The 13,878-nt window shown below is 45.5% G+C and overlaps 1 protein-coding gene across 2 annotated transcripts; it reads right to left on the bottom strand.

Moving 5' to 3' along the window:
- Positions 1 to 6,382: 6,382 nt before the first annotated feature.
- PEX11B (peroxisomal biogenesis factor 11 beta) lies at positions 6,383 to 10,245 on the bottom strand. Of its 2 annotated transcripts, XR_008848793.1 has the most exons (5): positions 10,062 to 10,245; positions 8,301 to 8,416; positions 8,012 to 8,213; positions 6,695 to 7,151; positions 6,383 to 6,579 (listed from the first exon to the last, which is right to left on the bottom strand). XR_008848793.1 is itself a non-coding variant. In XM_056546006.1 (4 exons), exons 1-4 carry the CDS (start codon positions 10,115 to 10,117, stop codon positions 6,791 to 6,793), a joined length of 735 nt encoding a protein of 244 aa, XP_056401981.1. In that variant the 5' UTR covers positions 10,118 to 10,245; the 3' UTR covers positions 6,665 to 6,790. The 2 variants fall into 2 exon arrangements, 1 of the variants encoding a protein (XP_056401981.1); XM_056546006.1 differs by lacking the exon at positions 6,383 to 6,579 and having other exon boundaries at positions 6,665 to 7,151.
- Between the last annotated feature and the right edge of the window lie 3,633 nt (positions 10,246 to 13,878).

Raw genomic sequence — 13,878 nt, 5'->3', positions numbered from 1 at the left:
ACAGGGGGCGGGGCTGTGATCACATGTCATTATATTACTATTATATTATATCAGTGATGTCATACAGGGGGCGGGGCTGTGATCACATGTCATTATATTACTATTATATCAGTGATGTCATACAGGGGGCGGGGCTGTGATTACATGTCATTATATTACTATTATATCAGTGATGTCATACAGGGGGCGGGCTGTGATTACATGTCATTATATTACTATTATATTATATCAGTGATGTCATACAGGGGGCGGGGCTGTGATTACATGTCATTATATTACTATTATATTATATCAGTGATGTCATACAGGGGGCGGGGCTGTGATTACATGTCATTATATTACTATTATATTATATCAGTGATGTCATACAGGGGGCGGGGCTGTGATTACATGTCATTATATTACTATTCTATCAGTGATGTCATACAGGGGGCGGGGCTGTGATCACATGTCATTATGTTACTATTATATTATATCAGTGTTGTCATACAGGGGGCAGGGCTGTGATCACATGTCATTATATTACTTCAGTAATGTCATACAGTGGGCGGGGCTGTGATCACATGTCATTATATTACTTCAGTAATGTCATACAGTGGGCGGGGCTGTGATCACATGTCATTATATTACTATTATATCAGTGATGTCATACAGTGGGCGGGGCTGTGATCACATGTCATTACATTACTATTATATTATATCAGTGATGTCATACAGGGGGCGGGGCTGTGATCACGTCATTATATTACTATTATATCAGTAATGTTATACAGTGGGCGGGGCTGTGATCACGTCATTATATTACTATATCAGTAATGTTATACAGTGGGCGGGGCTGTGATCACGTCATTATATTATATTATATCAGTAATGTCATACAGTGGGCGGGGCTGTGATCACATGTCATTATATTACTATTATATCAGTAATGTCATACAGTGGGCGGGGCTGTGATCACATGTCATTATATTACTATTATATCAGTAATGTCATACAGTGGGCGGGGCTGTGATCAAATGTCATTATATTACTATTATATCAGTAATGTTATACAGTGGGCGGGGCTGTGATCACAATGTCAGGTGTATGAATAATTATACCAATCAGCCGTTAATGATCATTTTCATATGTAGGCAGAAACCTAGTCATTAACTGGAACATAAACAGCTGTATAGTAGGCCTAAAACTGGGTGAGAAACAGCCAAACTCTGCTGCCAAGATAAGGTTGTGGAATCAGCGTCATGTCCCCGATCATACACCATGGTGAGACTTAGGGCAGTAACAAGACACACAGTAGTTTTACTGCATCATTAAGGCCAAGATTTCACAGCAGACTGTAGCTTTTTGGGAAAAGCAGAAAGAATTGGGTAATGATGGGGACTGTGGACATGGTGGTCAGCAAAGGAACCTGGTGCCGCATCTGTTCATCACTGCCATCATTGGGTTCATGGTTTGTCTTCTGAGGTACCTTGGGTTCATGGTTTATCTTCTGAGGTAACTTGGGTTCATGATTTATCTTCTGAGGTACCTTGGGTTCATGGTTTATCTTCTGAGGTAACTTGGGTTCATGGTTTGTCTTCTGAGGTAACTTGGGTTCATGGTTTGTCTTCTGAGGTAACTTGGGTTCATGGTTTATCTTCTGAGGTAACTTGGGTTCATGGTTTGTCTTCTGAGGTAACTTGGGTTCATGGTTTGTCTTCTGAGGTACCTTGGGTTCATGGTTTGTCTTATGAGGTACCTTGGGTTCATGGTTTGTCCTATGAGGTAACTTGGGTTCATGGTTTGTCTTCTGAGGTACCTTGGGTTCATGGTTTGTCCTATGAGGTAACTTGGGTTCATGGTTGGTCTTCTGAGGTACCTTGGGTTCATGGTTTGTCTTCTGAGGTACCTTGGGTTCATGGTTTGTCTTCTGAGGTACCTTGGGTTCATGGTTTGTCTTCTGAAGTAACTTGGGTTCATGGTTTGTCTTCTGAAGTAGCTTGGGTTCATGGTTTGTCCTATGAGGTAACTTGGGTTCATGGTTTGTCTTCTGAGGTACCTTGGGTTCATGGTTTGTCCTATGAGGTAACTTGGGTTCATGGTTTATCTTCTGAGGTAACTTGGGTTCATGGTTTGTCTTCTGAGGTAACTTGGGTTCATGGTTTGTCTTCTGAGGTACCTTGGGTTCATGGTTTGTCTTATGAGGTACCTTGGGTTCATGGTTTGTCTTCTGAAGTAACTTGGGTTCATGGTTTGTCTTCTGAGGTAACGTGGGTTCATGGTTTGTCTTCTGAGGTAACGTGGGTTCATGGTTTGTCTTCTGAGGTACCTTGGGTTCATGGTTTGTCTTCTGAGGTAACTTGGGTTCATGGTTTGTCTTCTGAGGTACCTTGGGTTCATGGTTTGTCTTATGAGGTACCTTGGGTTCATGGTTTGTCTTCTGAAGTAACTTGGGTTCATGGTTTGTCTTCTGAAGTAGCTTGGGTTCATGGTTTGTCCTATGAGGTAACTTGGGTTCATGGTTTGTCTTCTGAGGTAACTTGGGTTCATGGTTTGTCTTCTGAGGTAACTTGGGTTCATGGTTTATCTTCTGAGGTAACTTGGGTTCATGGTTTATCTTCTGAGGTAACTTGGGTTCATGGTTTGTCTTCTGAGGTAACTTGGGTTCATGGTTTGTCTTCTGAGGTACCTTGGGTTCATGGTTTGTCTTATGAGGTACCTTGGGTTCATGGTTTGTCCTATGAGGTAACTTGGGTTCATGGTTTGTCTTCTGAGGTACCTTGGGTTCATGGTTTGTCCTATGAGGTAACTTGGGTTCATGGTTGGTCTTCTGAGGTACCTTGGGTTCATGGTTTGTCTTCTGAGGTACCTTGGGTTCATGGTTTGTCTTCTGAGGTACCTTGGGTTCATGGTTTGTCTTCTGAAGTAACTTGGGTTCATGGTTTGTCTTCTGAAGTAGCTTGGGTTCATGGTTTGTCCTATGAGGTAACTTGGGTTCATGGTTTGTCTTCTGAGGTACCTTGGGTTCATGGTTTGTCCTATGAGGTAACTTGGGTTCATGGTTTATCTTCTGAGGTAACTTGGGTTCATGGTTTGTCTTCTGAGGTAACTTGGGTTCATGGTTTGTCTTCTGAGGTACCTTGGGTTCATGGTTTGTCTTATGAGGTACCTTGGGTTCATGGTTTGTCTTCTGAAGTAACTTGGGTTCATGGTTTGTCTTCTGAGGTAACGTGGGTTCATGGTTTGTCTTCTGAGGTAACGTGGGTTCATGGTTTGTCTTCTGAGGTACCTTGGGTTCATGGTTTGTCTTCTGAGGTAACTTGGGTTCATGGTTTGTCTTCTGAGGTACCTTGGGTTCATGGTTTGTCTTATGAGGTACCTTGGGTTCATGGTTTGTCTTCTGAAGTAACTTGGGTTCATGGTTTGTCTTCTGAAGTAGCTTGGGTTCATGGTTTGTCCTATGAGGTAACTTGGGTTCATGGTTTGTCTTCTGAGGTAACTTGGGTTCATGGTTTGTCTTCTGAGGTAACTTGGGTTCATGGTTTATCTTCTGAGGTAACTTGGGTTCATGGTTTATCTTCTGAGGTAACTTGGGTTCATGGTTTGTCTTCTGAGGTACCTTGGGTTCATGGTTTGTCTTCTGAGGTACCTTGGGTTCATGGTTTGTCTTCTGAGGTAACGTGGGTTCATGGTTTGTCTTCTGAGGTACCTTGGGTTCATGGTTTGTCTTCTGAGGTACCTTGGGTTCATGGTTTGTCTTCTGAGGTAACTTGGGTTCATGGTTTGTCTTCTGAGGTACCTTGGGTTCATGGTTTGTCCTATGAGGTAACTTGGGTTCATGGTTTATCTTCTGAGGTACCTTGGGCTCATGGTTTGTCTTCTGAGGTACCTTGGGTTCATGGTTTATCTTCTGAGGTAACTTGGGTTCATGGTTTGTCTTCTGAGGTACCTTGGGTTCATGGTTTGTCTTCTGAGGTACCTTGGGTTCATGGTTTGTCTTCTGAGGTAACTTGGGTTCATGGTTTGTCTTCTGAGGTACCTTGGGTTCATGGTTTGTCCTATGAGGTAACTTGGGTTCATGGTTTATCTTCTGAGGTACCTTGGGTTCATGGTTTGTCTTCTGAGGTACCTTGGGTTCATGGTTTGTCTTCTGAGGTACCTTGAGTTCATGGTTTGTCTTCTGAGGTAACGTGGGTTCATGATTTGTCTTCTGAGGTACCTTGGGTTCATGGTTTGTCCTATGAGGTAACGTGGGTTCATGGTTTGTCTTCTGAGGTAACGTGGGTTCATGATTTGTCTTCTGAGGTACCTTGGGTTCATGGTTTGTCCTATGAGGTAACGTGGGTTCATGGTTTGTCTTCTGAGGTAACGTGGGTTCATGATTTGTCTTCTGAGGTACCTTGGGTTCATCCTCAGTAGGCGCGTGGTCACAAGAACTGATGTATTTCATCATTCGGATCCTAAGGGGGGGGGGGGGGGTTGTCTGGGCCCTCTGAGCTCTCCCTAAATTACTTCCACACTCAAAACTGCCCAAAAATTATATTAACCCAAGGCCACTATACACCTTATACAGTTGGCCGACATGACTACCATTCTGGACTAGTGGTCTGTAACCTAGACAATGAGCTGACAGCAAGGGCAGGAAAGGAGCAGGAATATCAGGAGGCAGCAAACTAGCTAAATGAATGACGGGCTAACGACTATGCTAGTCGAGATCTTCAGCATGAAGTACAAGAAAACTGGGTGGAGCTCTGGATTTGACTGGAGTACAAAAACTGAGTGCAGCTCTGGAGGTGACTAAAGTACAAGAACTGTGAGTGCAGCTCTGGCGGGGACTGGTGCACAAGAACTGTGAGTGCAGCTCTGGAAGTGACTGGAGTACAAGGACCATAAGTGCAGCTCTGGGGGGTGACTGGAGTACAAGGACCATGAGTGCAGCTCTGGGGGTGACTGGAGTACAAGGACCATGAGTACAGCTCTGGGGGTGACTGGAGTACAAGGACCATGAGTGCAGCTCTGGGGGTGACTGGAGTACAAGGACCATGAGTGCAGCTCTGGGGGTGACTGGAGTACAAGGACCATGAGTGCAGCTCTGGGGGTGACTGGAGTACAAGGACCATGAGTGCAGCTCTGGGGGTGACTGGAGTACAAGAAGCGTGAGTGCAGCACTGAAGGAGACTGGTGTTCAAAAACTTTGGGGGAGATTCATCAAAACCAGTGTAGAGGAAGAGTGGTGCAGTTGCCCATAGCAACCACTCCGATTGCTTCTTTCATTTTGCAGAGGCCTTCTGAAAAATGAAAGAAGCGATCTGATTGGTTGCTATGGGCAACTTTTACTTTGCACAGGTATTGATAAATCTCCCCCTTTGATTGCAGCTTTGGAGGTGACTGGAGTATAAGAACAGTGAGTGCAGCTCTGGAGGTAACTGGAATACAAGGACCATGAGTGCAGCTCTGGGGGTGACTGGAATACAAGGACCATGAGTGCAGCTCTGGGGGTGACTGGAGTATAAGAACAATGAGTGAAGCTCTGGGGGTGACTGGAGTATAAGAACAATGAGTGCAGCTCTGGAGGTGACTGGAATACAAGGACCATGAGTGCAGCTCTGGGGGTGACTGGAGTATTAGAACAATGAGTGCAGCTCTGGGGGTGACTGGAGTATAAGAACAATGAGTGCAGCTCTGGAGGTGACTGGAATACAAGGACCATGAGTGCAGCTCTGGGGGTGACTGGAGTATTAGAACAATGAGTGCAGCTCTGGAGGTGACTGGAATAGAAGGACCATGAGTGCAGCTCTGGGGTGACTGGAGTATAAGAACAATGAGTGCAGCTCTGGAGGTGACTGGAATACAAGGACCATGAGTGCAGCTCTGGAGGTGACTGGAATACAAGGACCATGAGTGCAGCTCTGGGGGTGACTGGAATACAAGGACCATGAGTGCAGCTCTGGGGGTGACTGGAGTATAAGAACAATGCATACAGCTCTGGAGGTGACTGGAGTATAAGAACAGTGAGTACAGCTTTGGGGGTGACTGGAATACAAGGACCATGAGTGCAGCTCTGGGGGTGACTGGAGTATAAGAACAATGCATACAGCTCTGGAGGTGACTGGAGTATAAGAACAGTGAGTACAGCTTTGGGGGTGACTGGAATACAAGGACCATGAGTGCAGCTCTGGGGGTGACTGGAGTATAAGCCATGATGTTGGGACCATTATATGTACAATTACAGTGACCCCAGCGCCGCTTTCCTCAGTCGCAGGGCGCAGAGACGTCTCTTCCTTTGGCGGTAACCATGGACGCGGTTATAAAAGGTGAATATTTAATTTGCAGCTTCAGGTAAAGATTATTTACAAAATTACATTATATACATGCTTCATGTTCATTACAGTGTGTGGGGGGGGGGGGGGGGGGAAATCGGGTGTCAGGAGGCATACAGCCATTATAGGGTTAACACAGGCAGTGTCTGGACATGGCTCCTCCTGGGCGGAGCCTCTGGAACCCACAGCAACCAGAGACAAGGGGGCGAGCAGGAGAGAAGGAAGTAATGAGCTGAGGGGGATTGTGTCATATTAGGGGAGTGTTCCCCAACCAGGGTGCCTCCAGCTGTTGCAAAACTTCAACTCCCAGCATGCCCAGACAGCCAACGGCTGTCCGGGCATGCTGGGAGTTGTAGTTTTGCAACAGCTGGAGGCACCCTGGTTAGGAAACATGCATTAGGGATGTCTGATCACAGACGACTCCTGTAAATCGAGGTCCGGAAAAGGTCACCCAGCTTTCCCACGCCCCTGAATGGAGAGGCCTTGCCCACTCAGGGCTTCAGCTTGAGCCAGGGGTGGAGGATGGTGAGGATGGACAGTATGGAGGAGGTCAGGCCGCACAGTCCCACCACCCCGGGGTTGGTCTTGTATAGTCCCAGCTTGTCCAGAGGGATGAAGAGGTCGCAGGCGTTCTTCACCAGGTCCAGCAGGAGCGGGGGGTTACTGCGCAGCACATGTACGAGCAGACGCAGCTGCAGCGCCAGGGGGTGGTGGGGAGCGCCCTGGGACACCGCGCCGTTCTCCGACCACACTTTGGAGGAGGAGCGTTTGCCGCTGTTCTCCGCTTCCATCAGTAATTTAATCTCATAAAGATCGCGGCTCAGGTTCATGATGAGAGCAAAGAGATAATATCTGCAGGGGAGAAGAAACACGTCAGAGGGGAACTCCGCCCATCACGTCACAGGTCTGCTCCAGTCACCTCCAGAGCTGCAATCACTATTCTTCTACTCCAGTCACCTCCAGAGCTGCAATCACTATTCTTCTACTCCAGTCACCTCCAGAGCTGCAATCACTATTCTTATACTCCAGTCACCTCCAGAGCTGCAATCATTATTCTTATACTCCAGTCACCTCCAGAGCTGCAATCATTATTCTTATACTCCAGTCACCTCCAGAGCTGCATATAGGATACCTGTTTTTCAGTCATGCTGCACGATCACACATTCCCCCTCCTGCTGTGGCATTTCTACTGGCCTCTGCCGCGTTGTATAACAATAGTAAATGCAGTTCTGGAGGTGACTGGAGTATAAGAATAGTGATTGCAGCTCTGGAGGTGACAGGAAAATAAAAGTAAATGCAGTTCTGGAAGGTGACTGGAGTAGAAGAATAGTGATTGCAGCTCTGGAGGTGACTGGAGTAGAAGAATAGTGATTGCAGCTCTGGAGGTGACTGGAGTATAAGAATAGTGAATGCAGCTCTGGAGGTGACTGGAGTATAAGAATAGTGAATGCAGCTCTGGAGGTGACTGGAGTATAAGAATAGTGAATGCAGCTCTGGAGGTGACTGGAGTAGAAGAATAGTGATTGCAGCTCTGGAGGTGACTGGAGTATAAGAATAGTGAATGCAGCTCTGGAGGTGACTGGAGTATAAGGATAGTGAATGCAGCTCTGGAGGTGACTGCAGTAGAAGAATAGTGAATGCAGCTCTGGAGGTGACTGGAGTAGAAGAATAGTAAATGCAGCTCTGGAGGTGACTGGAGGAGGAGCACCCACCTGAAGGAGCGCAGGCTCCACTTCTCCTGGTCCATCTCCTTGGACAGGCCGCTCTTCCCCAGCCACAGGATGTTGTCGCAGGCGAAGTACATGGCTCTGTTCAGGTGGCTGACGGTAATGCAGAGGCGCAGTACCACGTCCGACAGATGGATGGCGCGCTTTGCTGACTCCAAGGCGTCCACAGAGTTGCCCAGTCTGAACACTGAGGATAAAAGAGCAGTCAAGAGTTGTGGGGGACAGAGCAATCGGGGGGGGGGGGGGGGGGGGTGTAGTCGGGGGCTGCACTTACACTTCCTCCCAAGGCTCAGGTGCGCCTCCAGCTGTTTGATGGTGGTCAGGACGTCAGTACCGGCCCCATTCTTCTGCAGCGTGTACCCCAATAATGTGCAGGCATACTGAGCCGCTCTACAAGGAGAGAACAATGTGATCGGGGGTCCTGCAGTACACAAAGATAGGACACATCACCCAGCTCTCCCAGACTACTGAACAGCAAGTGCGTCTGTGTGGGAAAGAGCGAGTGACTACCAGAGGGGCCATCTGAGCCCCCGCAGGGATGGTCACCCAGCTCTCCCTGCAAACTGAATGGAAGACGTCCCAATACTAAAAGCAGAAAGTGAATGACGTGATGAACTACAAATCCCAGCATGTTCTTCCAAAGTGCACTCTGAAGCACTGCTGGGACTTGTGGTTCACGTCCATGGACTCTGCTCATAAATCAGAGTCTAGAGCCGTAATCTTATCAGTGCGGAGTCCAGCGGCTCCATCACATGGGGCGCGACTAACACGGACCGCGTGACTCCGCCCCAGAGAATGGAGGCGCTGTGCTGCCGGACCCAACTACATCTAATCCTATACTGTCTGCTGAGCTGTGTATCTAATCTTATGTGTGATACTGTCTGCTGAGCTGTGTATCTAATCCTATCATGTGTGATACTGTCTGCTGAGCTGTGTATCTAATCCTATCATGTGTGATACTGTCTGCTGAGACGCTGTGTATCTAATCCTATCACATGTGATACTGTATGCTGAGACGCTGTATCTAATCCCATCATGTGTGATACTGTCTGCTGAGACGCTGTATCTAATCCCATCATGTGTGATACTGTCTGCTGAGATGCTGTATCTAATCCTATCACGTGATACTGTCTACTGAGCAGTGTATCTAATCCTACCATGTGTGATACTGTCTGCTGAGCAGTGTATCTAATCCTACCATGCGTGATACTGTCTGCTGGGCTGTGTATCTAATCCTATCATGTGTGATACTGTCTGCTGGGCTGTGTATCTAATCGTATCATGTGTGATACTGTCTGCTGGGCTGTGTATCTAATCCTATCATGTGTGATATGGTCTGCTGAGCTGTATATCTAATCTTATGTGTGATACTGTCTGCTGAGCTGTGTATCTAATCCTATCATGTGTGATACTGTCTGCTGAGCTGTGTATCTAATCCTATCATGTGTGATACTGTCTGCTGAGACGCTGTATCTAATCCCATCATGTGTGATACTGTCTGCTGAGATGCTGTATCTAATCCTATCACGTGATACTGTCTACTGAGCAGTGTATCTAATCCTACCATGTGTGATACTGTCTGCTGAGCAGTGTATCTAATCCTACCATGCGTGATACTGTCTGCTGGGCTGTGTATCTAATCCTATCATGTGTGATACTGTCTGCTGGGCTGTGTATCTAATCCTATCATGTGTGATACTGTCTGCTGGGCTGTGTATCTAATCCTATCATGTGTGATATGGTCTGCTGAGCTGTATATCTAATCTTATGTGTGATACTGTCTGCTGAGCTGTGTATCTAATCCTATCATGTGTGATACTGTCTGCTGAGCTGTGTATCTAATCCTATCATGTGTGATACTGTCTGCTGAGCTGTGTATCTAATCCTATCATGTGTGATACTGTCTGCTGAGCAGTGTATCTAATCCTTTCATGTGTGATACAGTCTGCTGAGCTGTGTATCTAATCTTATCATGTGTGATACTGTCTGTTGAGGATAATGTCCCATTACTCTGAGCTCCGGTGGGGGAGGTCACCTGAGGAGCCGCTCCTTGGCCTGGCTCTGGCTGCTGAATCGGACCCAGGAGTCCATGTGTGTCCGCCGCGGAGAGTAAAGATCACGGGTCCGGACACTTCCGGGTGGAGGACGGGTCACGCCGGGAGACAAACCTCCTCAAAGCGCGAAACTAACAGCACGTAACCACCTGGGCCAGACGGAGCGTCACTATGACAACCGGTACATACACAGGCTCCGCCCATTATGGTAATCAGATATATGATAGCTCCGCCCAATAAGGTAATCAGAGCTCTGATTGGTTCCCATATCTTCTTGTTTATATGTTTTATGGAAAAAGATTCTTATAAACCAATTGTAAATAGGTGATTGACAGCTTCGATCCCTAATCTCCGCCTAGTATGTGTGACATCATGATAAGGGGCGGGTCATGTGAGCAATATCATTTACATGTGTCTGGTGCAAGTGGGATATTTACATGGGACTGCATAGAAGGGATGGTATTTACATGGGACTGCATAGAAGGGATGGTATTTACATGGGACTGCATAAAAAAGATGAAATTTACATGGAACTGCATAGAAGATATGGTAATTACATGGGACTGCATAGAAGATATGGTAATTACACGGGACTGCATAGAAGTGTGGTATTTACATAGGATTGCATAGAAGGGATGGTATTTACATGAGACTACATATACAGGATTGTATTTACATTAGACTGCATAGAAGTGTGGTATTTACATGAGACTACATATACAGGATGGTATTTACATAGGACTGCATAGAAGGGATGGTATTTACATTAGACTGCATATACAGGATGGTATTTACATAGGACTGCATAGAATGGATGGTATTTACATTAGACTGCATATACAGGATGGTATTTACATAGGACTGCATAGAAGGGATGGTATTTACATAGGACTGCATAGAAGGGATGGTATTTACATAGGACTGCATAGAAGGGATGGTATTTACATGGGACTGCATATACAGGATGGTATTTACATAGGACTGCATAGAAGGGATGGTATTTACATAGGACTGCATAGAAGGGATGGTATTTACATGGGACTGCATATACAGGATGGTATTTACATAGGACTGCATAGAAGGGATGGTATTTACATGGGACTGCATAAAAGGGATGGTATTTACATGGGACTGCATAGAAGGGATGGTATTTACATGGGACTGCATACAGGGGATTCTATTTACATGGGACTGCATAGAAGGGATGGTATTTACATGGGACTGCATAGAAGGGATGGTATTTACATGGGACTGCATATACAGGATGGTATTTACATAGGACTGCATAGAAGGGATGGTATTTACATGGGACTGCATAAAAGGGATGATATTTACATGGGACTGCATAGAAGGGATGGTATTTACATGGGACTGCATAAAAGGGATGGTATTTACATGGGACTGCATAGAAGGGCTGGTATTTACATGGGACTGCATAGAAGGGATGGTATTTACATGGGACTGCATAGAAGGGATGGTATTTACATGGGACTGCATAGAAGGGATGGTATTTACATGGGACTACATAGAAGGGATGATATTTACATGCAACTGCATAGAAGGGATGGTATTTACATGGGACTGCATAGAAGGGATGGTATTTACATGGGACTGCATAAAAGGGATGGTATTTACATGGGACTACATAGAAGGGATGGTATTTACATGGGACTACATAGAAGGGATGGTATTTACATGCGACTGCATAGAAGGGATGATATTTACATGGGACTGCATAGAAGGGATGGTATTTACATGGGACTGCAGGGTAATACCAGAGGAGGGATTTATATACAGGTCTGGCTGTAACATCACGATGCCATAGAGAATCTGTATGCCTCAATGTATCCAACCGTATCTCATCTTGTATCTAGGTTAAATCCTTCATGTATCCAACCGTATCTCATCCTGTATCCAGGCTAGAGCCTCCATGTATCCAACCGTATCTCATCTTGTATCTAGGCTAGAGCCTTCATGTATTCAACCGTATCTTAACTTGTATCCAGGCTAGAGCCTTCATGTATCAACCGTATCTAATCTTGTATCTAGGCTAGAGCCCTCATGTATCCAACCGTATCTCATCTTGTATCCAGGCTAGTTCTTTCATGTATCCAGCTGTATCTCATCTTGTATCTAGGCTAGAGCCTTCATGTATCCAAAAGTATCTCATCTTGTATCTAGGCTAAAGCCTTCATGTATCCAAAAGTATCTCATCTTGTATCTAGGCTAAAGCCTTCATGTATCCAACCGTATCTCATCTTGTATCCAGGCTAGAGCCTTCATGTATCCAACCGTATCTCATCTTGTATCCAGGCTAGAGCCTTCATGTATCTAACCGTATCTCATCTTGTATCCAGGCAAGATCCTTCATGTATCCAACCGTTTCTCATCTTGTATCTAGGCTAGAGCCTCAATGTATCCAACCATATCTCATCTTGTATCCAGGCTAGAGCCTCAATGTATCCAACCGTATCTCATCTTGTATCCAGGCTAGAGCCTTCATGTATCCAACCGTATCTCATCTTGTATCCAGGCTAGAGCCTCAATATATCCAACTGTATCTCATCTTGTATCTAGGCTAGAGCCTCAATGTATCCAACCGTATCTCATTTTGTATCCAGGCTAGAGCCTTCATGTATCCAACCGTATTTCATCTTGTATCTAGGCTAGAGCCTTAATGTATCCAACTGTATCTCATCCTGTATCTAGGCTAGAGCCTTCATGTATCCAACTGTATCTCATCTTGTATCTAGGCTAGATCCTTCATGTATCCAACCATATCTCAACTTGTATCCAGTCAAGAGCCTTCATATATCCAACCGTATCTCATCTTGTATATAGGCCAGAGCCTTCATGTATCCAACCGTATCTCATCTTGTATCTAGGCTAGAGCCTTCATGTATCCAACTGTATCTCATCTTGTATCTAGGCTAGAGCCTTCATGTATCCAACCATATCTCATCTTGTATCTAGGCTAGAGCCTTCATGTATCCAACTGTATCTCATCTTGTATCCAGGCTAGAGCCTTCATGTATCCAACCGTATCTCATCTTGTATCTAGGCTAGAGTCTCAATGTATCCAATTGTATCTCATCCTGTATCTAGGCTAGAGCCTTCATGTATCCAACTGTATCTCATATTGTATCTAGGCTAGATCCTTCATGTATCCAACGGTATCTCAATTTGTATCTAGGCTAGAGCCTCAATGTATCCAACTGTATCTCATCTTGTATCTATGCAAGAGCCTTCATGTATCCAACCATATCTCATCTTGTATCCAGGCTAGAGCCTTCATGTATCCAATCGTATCTCATCTTGTATCTAGGCTAGAGCCTTCATGTATCCAACTGTATTTCATCTTGTATCCAGGCTAGAGCCTTCATGTATCCAACCATATCTCATCTTGTATGTAGGCTAGAGCCTTCATGTATCCAACCGTATCTCATCTTGTATCTAGGCTAGAGTCTCAATGTATCCAACTGTATCTCATTCTGTATCTAGGCTAGAGCCTTCATGTATCCAATTGTGTCTCATCTTGTATCTAGGCTAGATCCTTCATGTATCCAACCGTATCTCAATTTGTATCTAGGCTAGAGCCTTCATGTATCCAACCATATCTCATGTTGTATCCAGGCTAGAGCCTTCATGTATCCAATCTTATCTCATCTTGTATCCAGGCTAGAGCCTTCATGTATCCAACCGTATCTAATCTTGTATCTAGGCTAGAGCCTTCATGTATCCAACCATATCTCATCTTGTATCTAGGCTAGAGCCTCAATGTATCCAACTGTATCTCAT

The sequence above is a fragment of the Hyla sarda genome, chromosome 11 (assembly GCF_029499605.1).
Source record: "Hyla sarda isolate aHylSar1 chromosome 11, aHylSar1.hap1, whole genome shotgun sequence".
NCBI lineage: Eukaryota > Metazoa > Chordata > Amphibia > Anura > Hylidae > Hyla > Hyla sarda.
Note: the sequence above shows the minus strand (reverse complement) of the source record. Positions and strands in the feature narration are given on the sequence as shown.